General features: G+C 38.8%; 1 protein-coding gene across 4 annotated transcripts; it reads right to left on the bottom strand.

The window, feature by feature from the left end:
• Positions 1–1,584: 1,584 nt before the first annotated feature.
• On the bottom strand, positions 1,585–25,459 carry OMA1 (OMA1 zinc metallopeptidase). Of its 4 annotated transcripts, XR_011739715.1 has the most exons (10): positions 25,320–25,459; positions 23,404–23,932; positions 22,461–22,689; positions 21,215–21,388; positions 21,023–21,130; positions 19,291–19,419; positions 14,044–14,118; positions 12,084–12,233; positions 7,480–7,611; positions 4,734–4,823 (listed from the first exon to the last, which is right to left on the bottom strand). XR_011739715.1 is itself a non-coding variant. In XM_065842707.2 (9 exons), exons 2-9 carry the CDS (start codon positions 23,910–23,912, stop codon positions 4,605–4,607), a joined length of 1,593 nt encoding a protein of 530 aa, XP_065698779.2. In that variant the 5' UTR covers positions 23,913–23,932; positions 25,320–25,459; the 3' UTR covers positions 1,585–4,604. The 4 variants fall into 4 exon arrangements, 3 of the variants coding, with proteins under 3 accessions (XP_065698779.2, XP_071666275.1, XP_071666276.1); XM_065842707.2 differs by lacking the exon at positions 7,480–7,611 and having other exon boundaries at positions 1,585–4,823; XM_071810174.1 differs by lacking the exons at positions 7,480–7,611; positions 25,320–25,459 and adding an exon at positions 24,918–25,115 and having other exon boundaries at positions 1,585–4,823.
• Between the last annotated feature and the right edge of the window lie 734 nt (positions 25,460–26,193).

Raw genomic sequence — 26,193 nt, 5'->3', positions numbered from 1 at the left:
AAATATCAAATTAGCAAGAATTAAACATCTCAAAGGATTAATGAAATGTTATGGAGCCATTCACTTCCAGGTCAACAGGTTCAATTTCAGCTTAGTTTAATAGTTATAATGAATTTATGTACTGGAGATAACAATTCTCTGCATCCATTCATAAAGCAGGGTAAGAGCCCCTGGTTTGTACCAAGAAAAGCAGCCTTTAAGCAGCACAGCCACAAGAAGGCAGGCAGGAATGAGCTAGGCCTGGCTTTGGCACGTAGCCTCAGGCTCCAGGAGATCAAACAGCACATTTACTCCATGCCTGCAATTTGTGTAGGCAGCAACAAGGGACAGCAGAGACACCCAGCTCTCTTTACACATCTGCCAACAATTGCCAGCCCCAGCAATAAAGTTATCACTGGCAGAACATCCAAGTCCATCTTTTACTTCACTTATTTAAGAGCACATTCTGCTTATCCTAATTCCTCTCCCTGCGACTCTTGCTACTTCTAGCAGAGACGCATTCAGCATAAGAAAAAGATGGAGTGGGGCCACGAGAAAGGAAGAATTGTAGCCAATTTTTATGCAGCATTATTTTACAGTTAATGTGACCATAAATACACAACAAACCCTGATTCTGTGGTAGAATCACAAATTTGAGATTAAACGATTTCTGAGATTAAACCACCACCATGTTAACAGATTTAGGCATTAGCTCCTTAGTGATGATGGACAGCAAACAAACAATAACCAGTTTGCACATACAAGAAAGTAGTTAAGAAATAACTACATCAAGAATAGATATCTTAGTCAAGTATGCATAGAGGTACATCCAACCTCTGAAGATACACATCAAAATGTGAAAAACAATCACCCAAAGCCTATCACTTGCATGTGCTCCGCAGTGTCTGGTTTCAGACACGCAGACATTACCCATTGTGCTGTGGGAAGCTAAGGAACGATTCCCAACGCCAAAGTTCAACCCCAGAGTTTTTCCACTGATCTTCTCTGAAGCTTTGCTAAAATCACTGTCCTACCAAGCTTCACTATCTCAAATAAAACTGTTAGAGTCCACCTATGGAGGTACTATGGAAAAAGTTCATTATTTATGAGGTACTTCAAGGGATCTGGAAATGCAAATTATTAATATCAGTCCTTACCGGGGGTGACTAAACCCTGCTCTGCAATATGGATTGGAAACATAAAGAAGCCGCAGCGTATTGCTGACAGGGAAGTCTTGTCCTGCTGCCTCTACTACCAACCACACGTTGTGATCATCCCCTTCAAATGCTCCCAAGATCTGGGAAAACAACATGGATTTTCAGCACAGAGAATTTTGATGGCAGTGAAATAGCTTAAAACAGACTACTATAGAGAAAATAATTTTCAACCAGGAGTATTGTGATACAAACACCACACTGAAAAAAAAAACCCTGTGGCAGCCTACACAAGATATGAAAAAAGCATCAAGCTTGCAGGATTGTTCTCTTTTATTGACTACAAAAGGAATTCAAGAACAAAGAGCATTCTAACTGCTGTTTGCTTTGTCTTCCTGGCACTTCTGTGTTAAGAAACCAAAACAAAATAAAGAGTAAGCATGACAACCCCAAAGTTATAATGAGTCATTTTTATTCCAGGACTGCCTTGAATGAATGTCCCCTGCTTCTCAAATCTCTCAACACTCCCACAGCAATGAATGCATTACGAGATTAAAGTAATATTTGCGCGATATATTTAGTCCTTCACTGGGAAGCTGTGAAGTACAACATACAGTATTGGTGGTTAAAATGCAGATGCATTTTTATCCATCTCTTACCTTTTTCCACTTCAGCCACCATTCTCCCCCTCGCACAACACGTGCCTTTCAAGAACTGAATCCCTTCAACAACACTTCTCAATATAATTTTCCTGTGACATACTAAGTTACACAACTGCTATCTACAGTGAAAGTTTCTGCAACGAAAAGCTTGCAATCATAGTATTTCCTAAGGGATATATTTTAAAAATTATATTATTAGAGTTTTTATAAATTAATTATACATAATCATACATTATTATATGCACACACAACTTGAAATTATTATATGTTATTTAATTTTAAAAGTGCTATTTTTACTATGACTTGCTAAACCTTTGGAAAGCATCATTTTTTAAAGTCTTCTGTTCAAGAAAGAAAAAAATACTTTAAAAATATAGCCAGATGTAATGTATTCAGTAACAATGTAAGAAAAAAGTGCCCTCGAAGAAGCAGATGAGCACAAGGCATTTGCAGTGTTGGACAATCAAGAGAAGCAGAAAGAAGAAAACCCACCCAAAGCACTTGAGAAAAATATTAGGGATAATTCTAGATGTAAAAACTGAAATTTTCAATGTCCCATTTTGGACTTTAAAGTTTTTTAGTATAGAGGCCTAACTCCTGTGTTTGTGCATGTTCTTTGTATACATACAAACATATACACATACGTATATGCATATGCAAGGTTTTTAAGGAGAGAGATGTTAGATCAGTATAGATGGAAAAAGTACTTAAGCCCTTTGTCACTCCAATGTAAGTTACCACCTCCTCCTTGAAACCTTCTCTCTCACATCACCATGATGACGGTTACAAGACCATATACGTACAAATCGGAAACAATCTCCCTTGGTGAACTTAGAAATTGTATTTCCAGCATTGCACTGCAGTATTTAAACCACTTAAAACAGGCAGTAGAAATCTGAAACTTGCGTAGTTTCATACTTCATCTTGAATGTTATAAAACCCATTCTATGTTCTCCTTAGTCCTAACAGACACAAGCATCATGCTGCATGTCAAGCGGGAGCCCTGGGTAACAAAACAAGCTTTGACACTGGAGCAAAAGAGAGGCGGCAGTGCTGGGGTCTGGGTGTTTCAGTATAAACTACGATGTCCGCAGGGAAATCTAAATGGTGTATTTTTCTGTTTACCTTCAGGTGACAATGTCCAAATGCTTCAACACATCACTGAATGTCTGTTAGAAAAACTCTTGTCACTAGGAATAAGAATGGATGGATGAATAATGGTCAGGCTGGACCTTCTGCCTCTTTGCCAGGAGTAGTGAGTAGAGATTTAAAACCAGCTTGCAATATGCAGCCAATCTAGACCTATATGATCAGACGTAGAATCTTCAACATTGCAGATACATCAACTTACCTCTGAATAAAGACAAGTTAGATAGTTGCTGGTGTTTCTCAAAGGACCCTGGTTCGTCAAATGAAGTCTGTCAAGGAATTATTTGTTTCACAATCTCTTTTTCCAAGTATGTTCACTAACACCACTGAATAGCTTATTTTTTTTCCTTTTTAAAAGCTTGAATTCTGCTTTAATTGAAGAAATTATGTTTGCCCCTCTCCATATATAAAAATGTTTCGAAATACAGTGCACTGTAAAATATTTTGAATGTCCTCTTCACATAAAATCCTCCCATACACGAAACAGATTTTTGTTTTAACACCAGCAGCAAAAAAACCTAATGTACTTCTTAACAGATAAAGGAATGGGATTTCCCTTTTTTATTTTAATTCACTGCTGCCTCTTTCTGTGTCTTTCTGGAAGATCAACATGTCAATATTTTCATCAACTGCTGTACTGGCCAGTCCAGCACAAAAGGCAGAGCTTTACTTCTGCTGTGCATATTGGTCTTCACAGTATAAAATCTGTCGCTTAGGGAGGTTGGGGGGATGCTGAGCATTAGATGCCAGTTTCCTGAAGAAAAGTAATCTTTTACGATAAGGTACAGCTGAGAAAGCTGTGTAGTCAAGAAACTTTTTTGTATTTGTCTGCTACATGATATATTTCCACATCAGCAATCACTTCTATCCAAACAGATATACCCAAATCAAATGTCACTGCCCTCTGATGAGGCACCCTGATCTATTTTAAAAAGCCAACAGCCAACCTTGTGAAGCGTGCTACCAACTGTGGGTCTTATACAGTGTTTTCTTCAGAAGAACGACTCGCTTGAAAATTATTTAGCTCCTTTTTTTTAAATTCAACTTTGTGTAACCCACTCAGGTCACTTTGAAGAAAAATGTTGAATGAATCCTTATTCCAAAATGGCTTAGAAAGAAGAAAAATCCCAGCAGTAAATCCACCTAATTAAGTGGGGTGTATCTAGCCCATCAGCTATTACTGCATCTACACTTAATATTTTTAACCATACTATACGTGGAACAGGCAGTAAGCTCTCCTCATTATTTCTTAAATGAAGCCGAACAGATCTAACCCAAATTCCAGCAAGATAAACCACACAACTTAAGCGATGAAAATTGTACTTTTTTCCTGTGCTTTAGGGACGCTTCTGGCTCATCCGTCCTCTGATCAAGGTGAGCCTGATAAAGCTGAAAATTACAGTGTGACTGGATTGTATGAGATTATCTTTCCCCTGAGAAGTGATTTATTTTAATAACTCTTGATGAATAAGAAACTTTCTGCTTAACACTGCTGCTCTTCTAGTGTAGGCACAGTTCCTTATTGCTTTGAATGAGAGATCATATAAAAGAAACATAGAGTATGAGTGGCCATGTCTTCTTTATGGTTCAAAGACAAATTTGTGTTATAAGATAGACCTTCAGGGACCACAAGTTTCACAGAGAGTGAAAACTATTATCACTAGTTTGTAGGTTTAGCTGCAAAAGTTACTGGCATATCTTCCACTTTTTGAGTGTGAGGAAAATCCAGTTTTGGTTTTGAGAGATCTCGCTTTGTAGAATTTTGAGTTGCTCGATCTTTAGATGATTCCAGGAGATGTTGCATGTTAAGTCTGAAAATGAGGCGAGGATCTGGTCCAGAAAGAGATGGGCAATTGCAGCTCTCTCTTATTTTAAGAGCCTGTGAATACATAAGAAAACAAATGAAGCCCATTTGAATAAGAAAAACAAAAGGTTTCAGTCAGTGATTTCACTTTCCAGTAAGGTCTGCATTTGCACATAAAGCTTAGTGAGTATAGTACGAAGTCTGAGTTGTTGCTGAACAACTTTTCAATAGAAAACAAGAATTCCTGAGAAGAAATGCAGCAATATGGTAAAACAATGGGAAAAAATGAAGAATGAAAACAATTTTCTTACAGTCTCTCAAAGAATGGATACTCTAAAAGGTACAGCATAAATGAATAGGAAGTTCTTCAACTATTTTATGTGATTCTTGTTCACATTGGTACCTTTTACCTTTTAATTTGCATTCACATGTAAATGAAAATGACTGCATCAAGATAAAAAGGGCTGTGAATAATTTAATTTATCTGACATATTCTATGTTGAAGTAATTCTATATAGATGCCTGACTCAAAAAAGCAGGAAAAAAATCTCCAGTAACATAATGGACATTTCACTGCTTCGCACAGAGATCCAGATGGTTGATCAGTATAGTTAAGGTCCAGTTACACAAGTGATCTCATATCCAAGAAGCATTTGAATACAGAGCTTCCCAGTGCTCTGAGAAACCAAGGTAGAAAATTATCTGGATAAAAAGATTAGTAGTAGGATACCGAACTTTAAATTACTCCTGGTCATTGAGTAAGTGCCACTGAGGCACAAAGGAGCCAAAGAATTTCCCAGAGAATTAAAATCCCACAGGGCAGGCATGCCCCGCCCCGACCATTCTGCCTTGTGGGCGATCTGAAAGGAACAACAATGGATGGATTTCATTTCTCAAAGGCACCATGGAGAAATTGATACAAACCAGAATGAATTCAGCTGTTTTAAAGGATGCTTATATTGGTGTTCATTGTAACAAAGCTGAACATACTTTAATTAGTTCATGAAAACAGGCAGATCGTTTTAGAGCTAACAATAGATACCACACAACTAAGTCCGATGCAGTACTTTGCAAGTGGCTGTACACAGATCTAGTATCCACGGATTTTCCTAAAAGATCCATTTAAATTAATCAATAAAAGTTCCTATTATCATATAGCAGAATATTATATGTAGAATTTCAGAGGGTTCTACATCTCCACTGAGAACTATTTTTTCAGGATTGCAAAATGAAACACCAAGAAAATATCAAGTCAAAAACTAGCCTGATATTCAGCATTTATCAATGGTCACTGTGGTACTGTCACTTTTACACAATATTATCTGTACCTTGACCTCAATTAGCATAAAACTATGGGCAGATTAACATTCAGTTCAAATGTTTATTTTGTCCCAGACCTCATCATAACCCTGGATTCCTGCAAAGTAACGGCCACACATGTCCTGCACTGTAGCCAGGTGCCTCCCGACCAGTTGGTGACTGGTCCAGTTGGGATTGTTGGTGGAACATGTGGGCTGATTCATTTTTTCAAGATGATTAAACAGGAAGAAGAAAGCAACACAGTTTTCATAGCAGTCCTACCACTGCACTTAAAAACCAGTCCAGAAATTGTAATTTGCTTTATATATACTACATTTGGCTGAAATGGCAAATCAAATATTTCAGTATGCCTATGCATAAGAATTTGCCCATCATTTTGAAACAATCTGGTATTGTTTCACAGGAGACACTGGGAAAATCTTACTACAGCAGATTTTAAGAGAAAAGCAGAGTTTCTTAACACATTTCTTTGTACAAGGAGGTATCAAAACATATTTCTCCCTAACTTTTCTACAGTGAACTGATAAAGAGTTTGCTGTAAATGCCTAGAAATGAGAAGAATTTAAATTTAACAACTGGTTTTGGAAAAAGGTCCATTCCAGGAATGTAGCAAGAGTTTCTCCACTCTTTCTTGCTGAAATATAACATTCAAATTACTGAATACACAAGTCTGAATTAGACATGCAAATATTTCTCTTGTCCAACTTTTAAAAAATATAAATAAAGCTTTCAGTATTAGTGGGTTTTTTTGCTTGTCTGTGGTTTTGTTTATTTTGTGGGGTTTGTTTGCTTGGTTTTGTTTGTTTGGGTTTTTGTTTGTTAGGGTGTTTGGTTTTTTATAGCATGATTGTCCATGTAGTCACCAAATGCAACTGTTCTGCTGAACACTCTTCTGCTTCAGTGACCAATTAATTTCTAAACTGACATTTATGACAAACCAAGAGTTTTGTCTTGTTCTCTTCCAGAACATAAGCTGCTGCAAGACTGCATTAATGTCAAGCAGCATTATTCAAGGTAAATGGAAATATAAAGATTTAGGCTGTATCCTGGAAAAGGCAACATAATCCTCTTTTAAACTAATTTAGCAATTTTACATCTCTGGTTTTCATGGCTATAAAATGCCTGGCCTATTTCCATGGTTTCACTTATCTAAAATACTGGAGTATTTTAGAATTTACAGAAAAGGTACAAAACAATAATTCAGAGTTAACATTTTTACCCTGTGGATAACTTTGTGTTCTTGCTAGAGGTAAAGTTGTCCGAGGGGGTAGAATGCTTCTATACACCATCATCAACTCATACACCATTAAAAAGACTATGGCAACGAGAATGGAAATTAAGCTAACATGTCATCTCACTGTTAAAGACAACTATGGCCACACACTCCAGTGAGAGTGGTCTTTGTACTTACGTTTGTGACATGCAACAATCAGTCCTAGTCACAAAGTGCTCTTTCCGTGGTGCTATTTTGTTTTGTGCCAGTAGCCCTCTAACATCATTGAAGCGCCAGTAACAGGCTGGTGAGCTTACCATTCAATTTTTCCTGCAAGATGAGCCAGCCCAACATGATCAGCCATACTGTACTTCCAAAATCACCACCAACTTCCAATCTGGTAATTTAATACTGCTCAAGTAAACTGTTTTTTGACAATTTGGGTAATAGGACAAGTAAAAGCATTGATATTATAGTAAAAACATGTCTCATTGACTGCTTATACTGAAGAGTATTCTCAATAAAGATGGATAGAACTGAGACACGGTTAACTAGCTAGAGTGAGTACGTAGATTCACCTGGGAGAACTTTAACGCCGTTCTTTTCAGGTTAACCTTAAGAGAGAAGTACTGCTGTTCAGAACAAAGACCACCTGCATACTTACTGGTTCAGAAGATCTCAAATAAGATATCAAATATACTGCTTGTAAGTATAGTAACAAAGGCAAAACTGTTTTTCTTACCAATACAATTGCAGGAGGTGACTGCAATGTGCTGGAAGGGGGAAAGGAGTAAGAACTAGAGAGGACAGCCTCATCCTACTGCTTTCATATAAAGCCAACCAGCAGAGAAGAACACAGAAACAAGCAATTTTTAGGTCGCAGTCTTAATCCTTCAGGCTAACTGCTGCATCTTGACCCCCTGCAGGACTTTGGAGTGCATCCCATCTCCCAAGCTGTCAGCTCTCTCAGTATAAAAGTCACATTCTCTTGTCCACAAACCAGGCTAAGGGTTAGAGTCGCTTGTGTCCAACCTGCGATTACCTGGCAGGGCTGACTTAGGCTCTGACCTTGCAATTCTGACAAAAACTAAGAAATAGTGCAAGCATGAAGGGAAAAAAAACCAAAACAAACAGAAACACTGAGGTGCAAAATGAATTACAATTAGCATGCATAGGGAAGACAACAGGTTCTACAAATGAAGTAGTAGTAAAAAGATGATTAATAGAATGGGTAGCTTTGTTACTTCATGGAGAAGAAAAGCAACTTATATATAATGTTAATACTTCAAATCTTTCACTCCTTCTGTTGGCATAGAAAAGAAAAATTGTAACATAATATTTAACAACTTTACAGCAAAGATAGAAACACAACTCAGTTCTAGTACTAGAGTGTATTAATTAAGCCCTATCAATGTGAAAACGGGAAATAAGAATAAAAAATACTATCTGAAATAATCTTCAAATCATAAGCAAAGGACAAATATAGCAACCTATTTTGAAAAGTAAGTGAAATAAATGTATCTTCATCTAAAAGGCAGTGGACTGAGGAATAAGCAATAACTACCCAAGCAATAATAAAAATAATAAACAGCAAACGTGGATTTGACAAGAACAGGTCTTGTCAAAGTAATTTTTATTTGACAAGTTAATTGATCTAGCAAATGACAGAGAAGCAGTAGAGGTGACATATTCCAACTTAGTATTACTCTCTCAATGTTCTCAACATGGCATTTCCACAAGAGAGTGTGGGAAATAGGAATTACAGTGAATCAAAAACGGAATCTAAGCCAACAACATGATGCCAAAAAAGCAAATGTCATGTCAAGATGAATTTTTGTGTCACAGGCAGGGCTCAGTAGACAACCTTCTGCTTTATTCAGTATAGCTGAGGCTTCAGCTGACGTAGAGTGCTCTATTTGAACAGCATATTAGGAAAAGGTAGAAAAACTGTAGCAAGTCAGAGAACATTAAAATAAAAGGTTCAGAGGTGAACAAAAAGATCATATGACTTCTCTCTGGCACTACACTTCCAAATTTTTTCTCTCCAGGGCAATGCTAAGTATCCTTCCTGCTACTACAAAGTTATTTTAAGATTCATTTTTCTGAAAAGAAAATGCATAGGTCTTCATCGAGCATCTCACCACCTTCCATGTAGGAATTCTATGAAATTTCAGTTTCTTATTTAACAGTATATTCTGTTTTCCTAATTTACAATTCAAATCTCTCCCAGTCTGAAAGGAAAATCATTTAGATCTTTTTAATTTTATTTCCTTTGCAGGACAGCAACACTTTGTAACTGCTTATAGGTCCCTTATTAACTAATTCCTCAGCTTGGCTGTAGCTTCAACCTTGTTCAGAAAACCAGATGCAAGATCTTTAAAAGACAGGGAGCAAATCAAATTAGTTTTAATTATGTGAAAAAATAATCCCTGTGATATTCCTGCTTTAATTTACATTTCCTGACACTGTTAAGTCATCTTATTGAGACATGCCATTTCATTACCTGAAGGAAAATTCTCACTTTATATGTTCACATCTTATTGTGAACTTGCTAAGAAGTCTGCAGAGAAACATCCATGTGGCCTGAGAACTCAAAAATCTTATCTCTTATTTCCCCCAGCTATAGTAGTTTGTCTTATAATAGATACTATATTGTCCTGAAAACCACTTCAGCTTCAAAACCATCAGCATATGAAACACAACAATATCTGTATCATTATCTTTAATATAAACCAGTCTATTGAGTCAAGTACAAAGGCAAAACCCAGCACAGGGGTTATATTTTAGGATTTAAACTCTTGTTTCTTGCTCACAATGGATTTGATACTGAGTCTAAGAAGTCCAGTTTCTTCAGAGAGGTACTAGAGAGATGACTTGAGATAACTCCCTGGGCTCTGAATGTCTAATGGCCATTAATATATGGTAAATATACTGTTCTAAAAGGCTTTAAGTATGTGAACAATGAAACAAAAAGGCACTGATACTGAACAACAACCAAGCGCTGGGATTCCAGGGCTTCAGACAAGAAGCCTCCAACAACACCTCTACATACCTTCTTTCATGTTTATTCCACTTGTGTACTATGAACTTCACTTATCTACTGACTGTTAAAAACAGGAAGCCTTAGGCCCCAGCTTTCTCATCTTAGTCCAAAGAATGTTTACGGTAAAAGGCAAATGAAAACACCTCCCACTCAACTATCTTTTGGAAGAAAACTTCCTAACCTCCACCACTCTTGGAGGTGAGAATGGTGAAAGTTGCTCTGCCTGCTAAACTAGAAGAGATAAGACAAATAACCTAACTGCCAGTTCTATACAATTGCTCAGTTATTTAACTGATTTGCTCAGTCTGGGGGTAGAACATAAGCAGTAATTTATTTCATTACCACTTTATAAGCCAGTCAGTAACTGTATGAAAATAAAGGATCCTGAACTCTTCATGCTCAATCTAACTAAAATTAAGGCTCCGCAACAAGTATAGTTTTCCATTCAGCTGCTCCAAAGTGTTAGAAAATCCATCAATAGTCTCACAACCTGTTTATGCAAAGTACAGAATTTGTGTATATGAATTTAAAACATTCAGTCTAACCAGTCTCCACTCTCCTACCCCTGATGTTGATTCTGATTTATGCCACTGTTTAGAATATTCACTGCATTCATTCTCATCAAAGGATTAATTAAAATCTTTTTTCCTCCTTTGAAATCAGCAAACACCTCAACATTTTAGTACTCCCTCTGCCAATAAATCCTCAGCTGTCTTTACAGTTTGGAACTGAGAAAGATTTAAAGTGACTTGAGAGTTTTTAAAAGGAAAAAAAAAAGAAAAAAGAAGAAAGTACCAGTTGGTTATAGGAAAGGGAATTTCCAAACACAGCTTAGCTTGCTGAAAACCAGTGCTGTTACGAAGTGCTTTAGCACTATCTTTCAAAAAGAAAAGAATAGGCAAAAACCAATGCATGCTATTTTGCTGTAGTTAAAAACCCCACTATCTAAAGAAACAGTAAAAAACCTCAGATTACTAAACTTGGAACAGTTGTCTGTTCTACCAGGGAGTAGCATAGCAAATTAAGAGAATCCCCAAGTGGGTACCCACTTGGCATTCCTCTGAGAGGAATTCTGAAAGAACAGAGAAACGACTGAAGATTCATGGGCAATTGTGTGAATTAGCTCAATTTCCTTGGCATGGGGTAAAATCTGCTCCCTAATGTGACAGAACAGAGATGTGAAGAAAAAAGCAGGCTGCAAAATCTAGACAGACCTATCATAAGTAGGGTTATCAGGAAATCTTCTACAGGGAATCTGACCTTCTTTTGAGGCGCAGATAATGGAGGTGTATTCAATCACACATCAGCGAGAGAGACAGGACAGGCTGGGGCGCTCTTGATTTGAAAGCTTAGGGCGAGCTATCAAAGCAAGAGTAGTTGAGACACTTTAGGGATCCTACTTAAAAACCGGCTTCCAAAGTGGCAAAAAAAGAGAAAAGAATGGATGAGATCTGTGACACTGTCACATCTACATTAGGGAGGCTATTCAAAAGCAAAAATACTACACTTCAACCAGAAACAAACAAACAAAACAACATAATTACATTTTACCTGTGCTATCTTAATTTTTCCTCATTTAATAGAACCTTTAAGGTTGAGAACTTTGTAACGGAAATTTTATGGAAGGATAAAGAGAAAGATAAGTATGATGCTAAAAGAGTAGATTGTAAATCAATACCAAAGTAGCTTGTGAATCAATACCAAACTAATTCTGGCAACCTTCCTAAAAGAAAAAGACACATCTCTGGACTCTGCTTACCTCTGGGATAAGCCGGTCTAAGTGCTCAGCTCTATTTTCATGAGAAGGGTGTGTGGAGAGCCACTCTGGTAACTTGGGCTGCCCTTGAATGGTTTCTGCTAATTCCATTTGTTGCCAAAATACGCTGCTTGCTCTTACATCCACACAAGCCTGGAAAGAGAAAGGAAACGTATACAGCACTAGACTTCTTAAGTAATACAACATGCATTCTAACGGATAAGAAATTACAAAAGACATCTTTAATTTTTAAATTTAAAGGCCTGTTTAGATGGTCACCCCTCATACCCGACAGGAAAAAATATGCTCTAAAATATCTAATACAGTAAAAAAACCTCATCCTGATAATCACTGGATTTATTCCTTCTAACATCTATGTAATTCCACCAATCTTAAAATCCTTATATCTGAATTAGACAATTCAGGAGGAAAACAGATTCACAATTTCTGGCATGTAACTGTTCTTTAAAAAACTCAGCTGCTTATTCTATTTGCTAGACACAGGTACCGCAGAAGAACAAATTAATCATCTCCATAGATTTAGGCAAATTTACAGGAAGAAGTTTAGCCTGAAAAATATAAAGGGATAATGATACGTACTCAAATATCTCTAAAAATAAACTGCAAGTGATTACACTGCCCTTTTCAAGGGTGATCTTTGCAATCCACAGCAGGTTAAAATAGTAAATTCTGCAGAACTAGGACTCTCCTATCCCTCTCCACAGAAGTACATATTGAACAATGGAAAGTCATGGAATACTAACTTTAAGAATGGCATTTGTATATAAACAACACCCTCCTTTATATTTGCATTTAAGTTGAGGAGGAAAAAAAGAACAAGATTTCTTACATTAATTTTCATTTATTTAAGAGAGACAAATTCTCAGAAGGCAAGGAAAGTACTTTTTTTTGTCCCTCAGAAAGATAGAAGTGCTTATCTGCAGATTATCTGCAGAAGCAGAGAAATGCCGAGATACCACTTTGCTTTTTCTTTCTGGTATGGCCCTACATCTTAGGTCTTACAAAGCAGTGAGTACACACAACAATTACACTTTTTTCATGGTTTGTATTATTCCCTTAGATGACTTCAAAGTACAAATGCAGTTTCAATCCCAGAATCAAAGTTAACTTTAAAACCTCTTCCTTGAAGAAATATTAAATAAAGGAAATTTTCCTTTTGAAATATTAACACTAGGTGGTGCTGCTCTCATAGTTATTGAACAGTTATCTAGCTCTATTGCCCTTAGCTAGAAACGGAAGAGTTATTTTGGTTTCTTTAATTTAGAACTAAAATCCACAGGGACCAAAAAGAAAAAAAGTGACAAAAAAAACCAAACAATGTGTAGTTTCTGATGAAATTTTGTCTTACTTTAGCAAAGCTGCATTGTCTTTATCACTGTATATAGATGAAATCTTTAAATATCAGAAAAGTATGGACATACTTTGTATTTATCAGCAAACACAGAAAATATAATCACAATATCAAGAAGTTCTTAAATTTTACTTTATTGTTACAAAAATAGATGTTACAGATTAGAATATTTTAAGTGCAGTAAAACATAGGAAAGCATTCCTCAGAACTCACAATAGATGGAAACTGCATGAAACACAAAAATCTAAAGGGCAATTTGTATCTTTACATGCTTACTGTTTGGCATTGACCTCTCAATAAATATGTAACTTTTTCTTCTAAAAGTAATAAGCTACACAGAAAGTATACTGTGCAGTTATTGAGGCACAACTTTACACTTCAATTTTATTACAAACAATTTAGCAAGAATGATTTTGTCTTCCCTACAAACTCTTTTATTTCCCATTACTTCACTAATCTATGTACCTTTACAAATTTGGAACCCTCCCACACACAGTCTATCTCTGTATGTGATGTGAAACTCCCTCTGATTATAAAGGAAACTGAAAAATGTCAGGTAAATTGCTAACTTAACAAACCACTTGTAGTTACCTTTGCTGCGAACTGAAGTCCCACTTTATCAGCTTCAGCCTCCAAAGTTCTGCTGTACGGTCTGTCAAACATAAACTGCAAAGAAGCACATCCAAACTCTATTTCTTGGTTTTGAACATGTACAAAGCTAGAGCATTGCAGCTGTTTTTCAACCTTCTTATAAGAAATAGTGTTTATTCATCATGTTCACATCACATCTGACCAGTATTAATTTTCTTAATGTAATATTTAATTCCATTGTAAGTAGTTCATTGATCCTGTATTCAGTGGAAATTAATTCAGATTATACATATTTTCACGGCCTCTCTCATCAATCAGTCTCGCAGCAACCGAAGGGTCAATGCCAACTTTAAACCAGATTTTTTCACTTCATTTCACTCTTTTACTTCCATTAAGATTTTTTTTTTTTTGTAGCAACTCTAAGTAAAAAATTCCAGTGTCTCCCTTAAGCTTCTACAACAATTGTCTATAAACCTGGTATGATCTATTTGGTATGGTAAACAGTCCAGAGCATGGAACGTAGCCATAAGTATTTTCATGCAGAAATCACTCCTTTGTCATTATTATCCCCCAACACAAGGTGCAAATTGCCCTTCAGAAATCAAAATAGAAGACGTCAACCTGGGCAACTCCTCTCCCTTTTTTCTAGGGCATGAGACTCTATTAATACACACTAAGCGACAGAGGTAGTTTTCTCAAGCAGTTATTTAGTCATAAATACCACCTTTCGTCGTATGTAATTCATGCAGATTTGGGAAGCCCTGCCCTAGTAAATCAGGGTATAGTAAATGCAAATCAGGACTTCTTAAAACAGCCGTCTCCTACAGAAATAAGGAACGTGGCACAACATTCTGCTCTGGGTATCAATTAGGAAATATCAATTGAAGAATGGGGATTTGAAAGTTTAACGAGGCTACTGAAGAAAAAAAGAAACCTCTAGAGGCTTTTTCAAGCCAAATATACTAGTTAGTAAGTAAGCACAGACAAGGTCACTTTCTAAATTCCTTGTAGACCTTAAACATTTAAAGTATAAATATATTTTCACAGTATCACAGTATCACAGTATGTTTGGGATTGGAAGGGACCTCAAAAGATCATCTAGTCCAATCCCCCTGCTGGAGCAGGAACGCCTAGGTGAGGTCGCACAGGAATGTGTCCAGGCGGGCTTTGAATGTCTCCAGGGAAGGAGACTCCACAACCTCCCTGGGTAGCCTGTTCCAGTGCTCTGTTACCCTCACTGAGAAGAAGTTCTTTCTCAAATTTAAGTGGAACCTCTTGTGTTCCAGCTTGATCCCATTGCCCCTTGTCCTATCATTGTTTGCCACTGAGAAGAGCCTGACTCCATCCTCATGGCACTCACCCTTTATATATTTATAAACATTAATAAGGTCACCCCTCAGTCTCCTCTTCTCCAAACTAAAGAGCCCCAGCTCCCTCAGCCTTTCTTCATAAGGGAGATGCTCCACTCCCTTAATCATCTTTGTTGCCCTACGCTGGACCCTCTCCAGCAGTTCCCTGTCCTTCTTGAACTGAGGGGCCCAGAACTGGACACAATATTCCAGATGGGGTCTCACCAGGGCGGAGTAGAGGGGAAGGAGGACCTCTCTCGATCTACTGACCACCCCCCTTGTAATACACCCAAGGATGCCATTAGCCTTCCTGGCCACAAGGGCACAGTGCTGGCTCATGGTCATCCTGTTGTCCACCAGGACCCCCAGGTCCCTTTCCCCTACACTGCTCTCTAATAGGTCATGCCCCAACCTATACTGGAACTTGGGATTGTTCCTGCCCAGATGCAGGACTCTACACTTTCCCTTGTTAAATTCCATCAGATTATCCCCCGCCCAACTCTCCAGCCTGTCCAGGTCCCGCTGGATGGCGGCACAGCCTTCTGGCGTGTCAGCCACTCCTCCCAGCTTAGTGTCATCAGCAAACTTGCTGATAGTACACTCAATTCCCTCGTCTAAATCATTAATGAATATATTGAATAATATTGGCCCCAGTACTGACCCCTGAGGCACTCCACTAGATACTGGCCTCCAACTGGACTCCGCACCATTGACCACCACTCTCTGGCTTCTCTCTTTAAGCCAGTTTGCAACCCACCTCACTACTCTATTGTCGAGACCACACCTCCTCAATTTAGCTGTGAGGATGCTGTGAGGGACTGTGTCAAAGGCTTTACTGAAGTCAAGGTAGACCACATCCACCGCTCTGCCATCATCTATCCACCTTGTTACATTCTCATAAAAGGCTATGAGGTTGGTCAAGCATGACTTACCCTTGGTAAAGCCATTTTCATAATTCTCTGAAGATAAAGTCATTATTTGAAGTGGAATGTATTTTTTCTATTGCCTTAACAAGTGCTCTGGGTCTACTGCAGTGCATATTTTCACTAAACAATAAAAATATCCCTGGGTAGTCTGTCATATATTCCTGATGCACCATTTCCCAGTTAGCCAGATAAACTATCAGTTTAGTTATTAAACATTGATTGAACAGAGAAATGAAACTGGGAAGTCAACAAGACTACCCAAAGCACTAACTGGAACAGAGGCAGCAGAGGCAGCATCCATCTCAAAAAATATTTGGAGAAGTTTAAAACTAGGAAATTAATGGTCTGAATGCACATGTCTTAGCAGACCATCTAGAAAGAGAGAGATGGGACAGTAAGAAGATAGTAATAAAATCGTCAGTATTTAAACTCTTACTCCTTAGTTTTATTTGCATTTATGGTTAAGCACAAGGGTATGACTACTTGCCTGTACGTCTATCCCAATACTGCCGAAAAAATAGGGCTGTATTTTTAAAATAAACACAACACTAATGCAATCTCTAGTTCAGGACCTACCCATGCTGCAGATTGCATCTGAGGAAACTACCACCCTATAATTGTGGTTACTTCCTTATGTTCTGATCATTAGCCAAATTTCATTAGCATAAAAGAGACCTAAACGCATCCTTGGCAATTTTTGAGCTTTCTATGTGTTCCTTCTTCAGATCTAAAATTAAAACTATAAGATACTCTGAATCTCTTGAGAAAACTTGAGCTCTCTGTCACAGTGTGCTTCTAGCCAATGAAGTCTCAGCAGTGCTCACATAAAAGGGTCCCGAGTCATCCAACATATAAAACTATTCACCTGCTGCTGAAAAATGAGTTAAAAAAATATTTGTGAATGTGCTGAAACAAAAAATTAGATCTTCAAATTCTGATCTAAAATCCTTGTCAGGAATCGGACACAATAAAGAAGATGGATTTGATTTTTCAAATCAATTATCAGACCTGTCTGTGTATGTTAAAGAAAAGGTAGTTCCGGGTAACTCGACTATCCAAAACCAACAGTTGCCACACGAAAAACAAACCTGATGGTGTAAGGCGGACAAGAAAGAGAATATGAAGTACTGTAACTGTACGTACTAGTGTGCAGGACACATGTAAAACTCAGAGTCATGCTTTCTGCTATTCCAAGAATAATTTTTAGGCTTTAGTTCCCACATAAAATAATTGCTACTATAAAACCGAAGCCAATATGTTTCAGTTCAGAAAAACATGACTAAAGAACAACCATGAACAAATCCCATATGAGAACTTTACAATTTCTTAAGGCAAGCAAACCCACTGGCTTTGGAGAAAAAAGCAGAACTAAAGCTAACATGCCAAAATGCCAACCAAGAGTCACTGGTAACTACTTACAGTCAGTAATAACAAATAGTCAGTAAGTAAAAAAGTTAAGCCTCTGAGGACAGAAAAGAAAAACAAATACTGAAATAGAAGCAAGTACTGCAATGTGGCTTAAATAAACCTTTCATAGAGTGGGATGTTAAAACTTTAAAAAGTAAAACAGAATTATGGAAGAAACATCCTGAGAAAACATGCCGAAAGGTTAATTTTCAGGTAAGCACAATAGGCAAACGTTGAATGGAGGAAACAAACAGGCATTGCACCCCTGGGTGACTAATAGAAACAAAGATTTCTACCCAGCATCTTTTGTATATGGGATGAAAGCTTTGCCAGTATTAGTCATTTATTCTGTATTACCTATGGGTATGTATAATGTTACTGAAAACTTTTGATCAGTAGTTTGATCAGTTTTAAACCAGCACATTACTGTACAGTATCTCATATGCAACGTATCTGTCCTATAGCAACAGCGGACTATGAGCTTAAACCCAGATTCCGTTTCCAATCTAAAGCACAACTCCAGTCCCCGATGCCAAAACATCAGTTGCAGTTAGCTTGCAGGAGAAAAGATACTGACAGGGAGTTAAATCTCGCTGTCTAAATTATGAGCCGTCTCAGGATTGATTCACACTTTGCTTTTTCCAAATTCAGCTCTTCAAAATGCTGGCTAGCATTCATCAACGTACTGGTTTCTTAGCTACTTGTACAAAATCCAAGCTCTTTAGAGATAATTTATGTTCAGAATCCACACATCTACTCATTAGCATAAGAACTACAAAACCAGATTGGTTATGTTTAATTTTATGTTTTTGAGGAACCAGGGGAAATCTCAGGAAAAGTATCAAGAGAAACTGAGGAAACCAGAGAGCTCTTTCACTTAAATGCAGAATCGAGTGTTACAATGCAAGCAAAATTTCTTTTAAAAAGATCCACGTTTTAAAAAGAAATGGATCAATAACTGTCAAGATGCAGAAAGTAAACTAGACTGCTGAAGAAAAATGGCACCAGAAAGCCTCTGAATTTCCTTTATTGGAATATATGCTGTCTGAAAAGATTATTTCAGTAAGTTTTATTATAGCCTGGTTTATACTATAAAAGAGTGTTTAGACTCTCAATTTTCTTATGTTGGAATCCATTCTTACCACTAACAATGTATTTAAAGAATTCCATATATTTTATTTGGTTTAGAAACAATTCAACAATTACTCAAAATTAAAACATGGCATTTCAATATATACAACTTTAAAGGGTGAACTACATTTCAAAAAGACAATCATCTGACTTAATTGGCGAGCAGGTACTCAGAGCCTGTTCAGCTAAATCAAATCATTTAGGAAGACCTAAGATTCTTCAAGATGACAAATGACAATTTGCATCAGCTAAAACAGATGCAGATTCATAAAAACATTTTTCATTCAAAAACATACTCAAACATTAACTTTTCCATATAATATTTCTCCTCTTGCCTTTTTCCTCAAACATACTATTTAGTGGTTCCATCTCCCCAAGGTTAAAAATGTTTTGCCATGGAACTCCAGAAGGATAATCCAAAATGTCAGTCTTACCTCCTGCAACTTGCCCTGAATCCACTGGCCAACAACTGCCAAACTATCACGAGGACAGATGGCCCAGATCATGGTGAGAAAGATGAGTGACAAAAAATCCAAGAAGTGAACCAGGCTGGCTTTCTCTGCCTGCAAAAAGAAATGGTCCCATCTTCATTCCTCGCTGTCTGGCTTTTTTTTTTAAAAAACATAATAAATTTGAAAACATTGTATAAACAGCTACATTTTTTTCTGAGCAGCCACAGAAACAGGGCAAACACAAGCTCCCCTTCTTGCACCAAAAAAAATCCAGTTGGATACAAGATACTTTCAGTCCAGAATCCACACGAACTGCGTAAATACAGCTGCAATAAAGACATTTTGGGTCTCTCCCAATTTGAGTTTCACAGCTGGAGATAACATGATGCGAGTGCGCAGTCAGTGTTCTTCAGTACAAAGGCCAAGAAACACCTCAGCTGGAAGGAAAAATCTAGAAAAAGATCTAGAAGTCTGTTCTTTACATTAACTTGAGAAGAGATAGACATAATTTAGACAGGAATACTAACGGGATAAGTGGACAGTAGGCATAATATATTTTTTATTTTCTGTTACAGTCCTTTAATTCCAGAAACTGCGAGATCCTGAAGAAAGAAGCTGAAATGCTTCTGTTTTTTACAACTCTGTTTGACATATGCAACAAATTGACCTGAGCACTTACAAGCTGGATCATCCAATACTTTTATCTATGCCAGTGGGGTGACACAGGCTCCATACAAGCAAGGTAAGTTCTCTTTATTATTAGAAATATCTTTTTAGATGTTTAACAAGTTAGTTGGCTCAACTGAGCCCAAGCAATTATGATGTCAACTGCTTGTCATCCAAAATCATACAAGAAGCAGAAATTCTCCTGTATTTCCACTGCCTTTAAAATGTTTTTACTCATTTCCAGATTAGTTTTGCAATTTCAGCAGGATCTTTACGCTTATAAGCTTCTTGGTATGTCTTCTCAAACTGATGGATAGCTAATAAATACAATTTTCTAAAATGACAAGCACAGAAAGAAACCGATTTAAAAACAAAGAAGCACCTTCCAGCAAATTGTGCCAATCTAGAAGAGTATGAGCCACATTTCTATGCCATCCTCTTTTTTCATAGTTTTACCTCCAAAGCACAACAAAACTATTACATCCATTCTGTTCAAATGGCAAAGAAATACTCATTTCAACACATCTATGTCAGGATAGGGAAAAATTAAAGTCACCTGTCAATGCAGAATGAAGCTCCAGACATTCTGGAGTTTGGCATTCTAGAAGTGTGTGCTACTATAAGAAAAAATATCATGTATTTTTAAATAATTTATTAAAGTATATCCACGTCCACTAAGAAGTGAAGGAGTAATAAACCAAGTTGCTAAGTACCTCTAGTTCCTTATGGATGTGGTGTAGGAGGAAAGGGACTTCCAGACCAAGTTTGAAATGATTGTCAATAGTGAGCCATAATCCATCCATACAGCTCTGAACAAAGCACTGGCAGACGTTGTGCTAACACTGGCTACTACAGGGATTCTGACAGTTATTGAATATTACATGAGTAATGAGGATATACTGTATCAGAACACTCTCATTTCAAATTCCATTTTTCATTAACTAGAAATAGTCACACTGAAACTTGGGTTGGTAGTGACAAGAAGAACCTTAATTAAAGTGATTAGAATTAATTTCAGAATTTTAGACAGCTTTCTTTAAATACTTACTGCATGTTCCAGCACAGCGTGAGCTATTTCATGTCCCAAAATGAAAGACAGCTGATGAATATCAGAAACTGCATTTAGCAATCCGGTGAAAACAAACACTTGACCATTCTGTAAACAAAAGGAGGATGAAAATTAGGTAGAAGATTACTACTTTCAAGACTACTAAGAGTTTTTATATTGGGCTCAACTTACTGGAAGCACAAAAGCATTTATATCTGGTTCATCTACCACATGGATAAGCCACTTGAGCATCGAGACCTGTGGGATGTCCTTATTGCTTTCAGATAAATGACCAACAACTCTCTCCACGACCTGATAACGTGCATCCGTCTCAGGTAACATTTTACTTTCGAATTTCTCCATCCACTGAAAAAAAAATTAATTGATGGTCACGCAGAACAAATACAGAGTCAATTACAGATCTAGTGGCTACACACAAGTTGGTTAAATCTAAGTTTTAATACATAGACAAAGCAAATATATTAAGAGTTCAGGCTTTCAGACCTACAAGTTAATGATTAATAAACTTAAAAGGAAGTAAACCAACCACAGATCAAAAATAGGGTAGAAAAACTTTGTCCTCAAGCCTCCTGTATCCGGCATCTTCCTGGTACAGTTAAGCTTGGCACCACAATTTGGCAAACCTTTCCATACCTTCCTGAATATCCATCTGAATTTATAATTTATCCGTGTGGTTCTCTTGTAATTTGTAAGGCGGACACATTTATACAAAAGGTAATTTTAATATACCCTTGTACTACTCCTGTTCTGTTCTTATCTCACATCTGTCAGACAGGAATATAGGGACATTTTCACATGGGTTACAAAGTTTCACTGGCTTAGAAGAAAGTCACAGAACTCAAAGTTACAGAAATGAGTGCGACGGACAGTTTAAAATAGAGCAATTAAAGAAAAATGAGACGATCCAACAAAAAAAAAAAAAAGAAATAAAATTGAATGCAGGTAGAGTATTACCTTACAAAGTGACAGCTTAGAAGAGAGGACCTTAAGTGCCAAAAATGCTCAAAACAGCACAGAAAATGAGACAGATCTCAGCATATACCTATTATCTATGCTTTTACTGCTTCCACCAGATTTCTATATTTCTTGTTATGTTACAATAATACAGTTAAAAATGTTTCCTACATACTTGTAACGCACTCTCTAACTATCATGTGCCCCTGAGTGATTTTCTAACAGAAATGGAACTCCTAAAAAGGACAGGGACAAGAGTGGGAGGTAACTGATGGGGCTGCTCTGCAGGGCTCTGAGCCTGAAGTTCAAAACTGATCAAGGACACCAGAAGTTTTGTTTTCCCATCTCATTAATTGGACTACTTCATTGCTACCAAAAAAAAAGGAAAAAAAAAAACACAAAAAACAAAACAAAAAAAAATTAACAGTTTTAGAATATTTTAAATTTTTCTTTAAAACCTTACCATATCGTATTCCATCTGTGACAGTTCTCTAAAATGCTCTTTTCCAAACACCAACAGTCGAGCACGCCCGGTGATGGGTGTCTCCTCCAAGTGAGTAAAATAAAACATGACAAATAAGACTCCTAAGCTACTGACACCCAGCAGTATCTTCCATTTATTTTTTCTTGCACTTTCTTTAAAAAGTTCCCGTTTATTAGGAGGAAGTGCCTTCCACCAATTTCTTATGCTCCTGTAAGATATAAATAGTGTCAACTTAGGACATGGTTAAAAAAGGGTTTGTTCTTGTGTGCGCTTACTGTATTCCCACCTCATGGAAGAGCTTATGGAAGGTTATAGTCTAATTGGCATCTTCTCCCCTCCATTTTTTCCCTCGCGCAGCAAAAGGAGGAATGTCCTCAGTGTCTTGGTTCATCTCCCTCTACCACGTGTAGGTGAGAATGAGAAAAGTGAAAGATGCATCTAACACCTCTGAAAATTGAAACTTCTAGTTGAGCAAACTCTCAGTCAATGCCTCAGTCCTACAAATTTTGCAGAGATACAAAAATGAAAACACTACAAATATACTTACCATTCTCCAAACTCATGCACACATATTGGTATGACAGGGTCTTAGGGCAGGTGCTGAACTCTACTCTTTAGCGACCGATGACAGAACCCAAGGGAATGGCAGGAAGATGGGCCAGGAGAGGTTTAGGTTGGACATTAGGAAAAAGTTCTTCACCCAGAGGGTGCTGGAGCACTGGAACAGGCTCCTCAAGGAGGTATCATGGCCTCAAGCCTGACAGTGTTCAAGAAGAGACTGGACAATGCACTCAGACACGTGGTATGAACTGTGGAGTTGTCCTGTGCAGGGACAGGAGTTGGACTTGATCCTTGTGGGCCCCTTCCAACTCAGAACATTTTATGATTCTACACTAAGAGAGGAAGTAAGATAGTATTTTACCTGCCGAGAATGATAGCAAATAATTTCTGAGCTGGCTTAACAATAATCCAGAAAATAGGCACTGGTGCAGCCTGAAAGGATGGTGATGCATGAAAAGACCTGACGATCTGAATGTTCCAAGCAGAACAATGATGTGGAAGTTGCTCTACAGAACCAATCTGGAGGGATGTGGTCTTCTCCCCCAATGGCCAAGAAGACTGGAAGCAAAACCTTCCCCAACTGTGCTCTGCATTCTTGTAAACTTCTGTATTTGAAAAATTCAAAAGACACCTCTGTCCTTTATTGAGGAAGTTTCTATAGTGCTCAGGGCTTCCAGTCAAAAAACAGTTTTTAGTATTTCCTTTCCAATCCAGCCTTTGGCATCTATCTTGTGTACAACTGACTTGAGTTCGGCAATATGCAGCGTAAGGCCTAGAGAGATTATTGCATTTTCCCTGCTTGGTTAAAGAAGACAAATGAAAGAAAATACAGTTCCTGCCCGGCAACTTCAGGCCACAGATGATATTCATAACTTCTTTGGTTGGTTACCCTAAAACAAAAAAACAGCAGAGAGATATTAAGAAAACCACCCAAACACAAAACTCTGAAACATTACTTCATTTAATCTGAACAGATACCATGTGTTTGTTTGCCAGCAGTTGCACTGCACAAAAAATGTCAGTTACAACTGTATCCTCTTGCAGTTTCAAGGTACCAATCTGCTATTGACTGTGAAAAGGTCAATGTCTTATATCACTGAGAATAAAACAAAGTCTGAATTTTTTTCTTTCGCTTTTATTACTGCCAGATCAGAATGACTACAGGTGTCCCTGTGGAAGACGTGTGAAACGTCACCCCTCTGTGCTGGGCTCCTTGCAACGTGTGACACTAATACGTACTTCTAAGGAGACACTGGGGGTGGAATGTTGTTTTTACAAAACTGGGGACCTGGTACCTGACCCCAGCGTGGGAGAAGGACTGAGAGACATCAGACTATGAATCCTTAATGTAAAACAAAATCTCTCCAAACTAATCCCAGAATGCAAACTGATTACTGTATTTAAAAAGTTAATCTAGGCAGAAGGGTAACCAAAGAGCAAGGAATCCATATTTTAAATAAATCAATAAGGGGAGGGAGTTGTTAGATTTAGATGAATGAGACATGTAAACTGAGACAGGTGTTGGGTAGTCTGTAAACCCTGCAGTACCAACCAATGGGGAACAGGGCAGGGAATCTGCATCTGGGTTTTGGGGGAGATATGAGCAGGCACTTTTTGCCCTAGTTTGTGTGCCAACCTTTAGGTAGAGCACCCAGCCCTGCAAAATTTTTAATAAAACACGCTTTGCTGAGAGATCCTGACAGGGCCTATTATATTGGCAAGGTGATTTTCTCCCACATACTGAGGAAAACCAGGATGTATTACTTTGCTAATACTTTGCTCAGGAACGCAGGGTGCTGGTCTGCTGAACCCGGCCTAGAAACAGAACAACTCAACGCGGCCAAACCAAGCCTCCCGCAGCCGGTGGCCTCTTACACATGGGCGAAAACGGGCCGGGCCGGGCAGGACCCGGCGGCGACCCCTGCACCCGCTGGCTCTAACGGCGGCCTCGGCTTCCGCCTCTCCCGCCACTCTCCCCCTCAGGGAACGACCGGACCCCGAACCGCCCCGGGTGCTGCCCACGGTTGCCGCGACTATCGTGATATGGGCAGACATGAGGCGGAGGAAGAGAAGGAAAAAGAGACGTGTCGCTCCCGAGGCGGGGGAGGGGGGAAGGGGGGGGGGAAGAGGGGGGAAAGAGAGGGGAGGGGGAGGGGAAGGGGGGGAAGGGGGGGAAGGGGGGGGGAAGGGGGGGGGGGAGGTGCGTTCGCCGTCACAGCTGGACGTCCCTGCGATCTGCCCCGGGAAAGGCCTCCTCCAGCGGGCTCCCCTACTCACCGCCGCGGGAGGCGGAAGAGGAGGGGTCAGACCTGGCCGACGCGGAGACACCGTCGATGCTGAGGCGAGAGGCCGGGACGGGACTGGCCCGGCGCCGCCCTAGCGGCAGCCCCGGCTGTGAGCCCCGTCCCTCAGGCGCTGCTGGCCCTCGCGCCCCCTCAGAGCGGCCGTTGCGGAAGCCCCGCCCCCCAGCTCGAGCCCGAGCGCGCGAGCTGCGCGGAGCGCTGAGGCGGCCGGAGCCGCCATTTTGTGACAGCCTGAGCGGCCCCAGTTGTGGTGCGAGGCGAGCAGGGGCTCCCTGCAGAACGTGCTGCGTTGCCCCTAACTTTACCTACGGTGTTGCTGTGAGGCCTGTGTGCTGCCTTGTGTTGCCTCACCTCACAACTGGGGTCGGCCCTGACCCCTCTGTCCCTGGGCTTGGCTGTTGAGAGGTCCTGAGTGATAACGGTATTTCTAGTTATTAGACCGTGTTTTAAGGAATTCTAGAACTCATAGTTTAGGACACTATTAAGGTAGTATCCGTTAAAGATTAACCAGCCTTGTAGCCACAGAATCTTCATATAAGCAGACCCTGTAACCATAGAATCTTTGTACTTAGGAAACGTACCCTATTCTTAAAATTGACATAGAATAGATTCACAATGTATTCTTTTAAAACAGGTAATGAGAAGTAACTGAGAAACATGAGACTGTTACTTAGCATTGCTTAAACAGCTTGTGTTAGAATAGGTGTGGAATATGTTAATGGTTGTCAAGACCTGTAATGAATATGTAATTTTTTTTTGTCAATATAAGCCATGTATGACCAACTGGTTGGCAGCAGACCTATGGAGGGACACCCCTGGTCCGGCCCTAGCTCTGGATAGAGAAATGC

Source organism: Patagioenas fasciata, chromosome 6 (assembly GCF_037038585.1).
Source record: "Patagioenas fasciata isolate bPatFas1 chromosome 6, bPatFas1.hap1, whole genome shotgun sequence".
Lineage (NCBI taxonomy): Eukaryota > Metazoa > Chordata > Aves > Columbiformes > Columbidae > Patagioenas > Patagioenas fasciata.
This window is presented reverse-complemented; position numbering and strand designations above follow the sequence as displayed.

Bases quoted from the DNA above. Each gene is read 5' to 3' on its own strand.
- OMA1 (XM_065842707.2), bottom strand. From the start codon at position 23,912: ATGAATATCATCTGTGGCCTGAAGTTGCCGGGCAGGAACTGTATTTTC. The intron at 19,420-21,022 runs GTAAGTATTTAA...TTCTTTTTGCAG, and splicing joins ACGCTGTGCTGGAACATGCA to GCAGAGAAAGCCAGCCTGGT. The intron at 4,824-12,083 runs GTAAGCAGAGTC...ATGTATTCACAG, and splicing joins TAGACCGGCTTATCCCAGAG to GCTCTTAAAATAAGAGAGAG.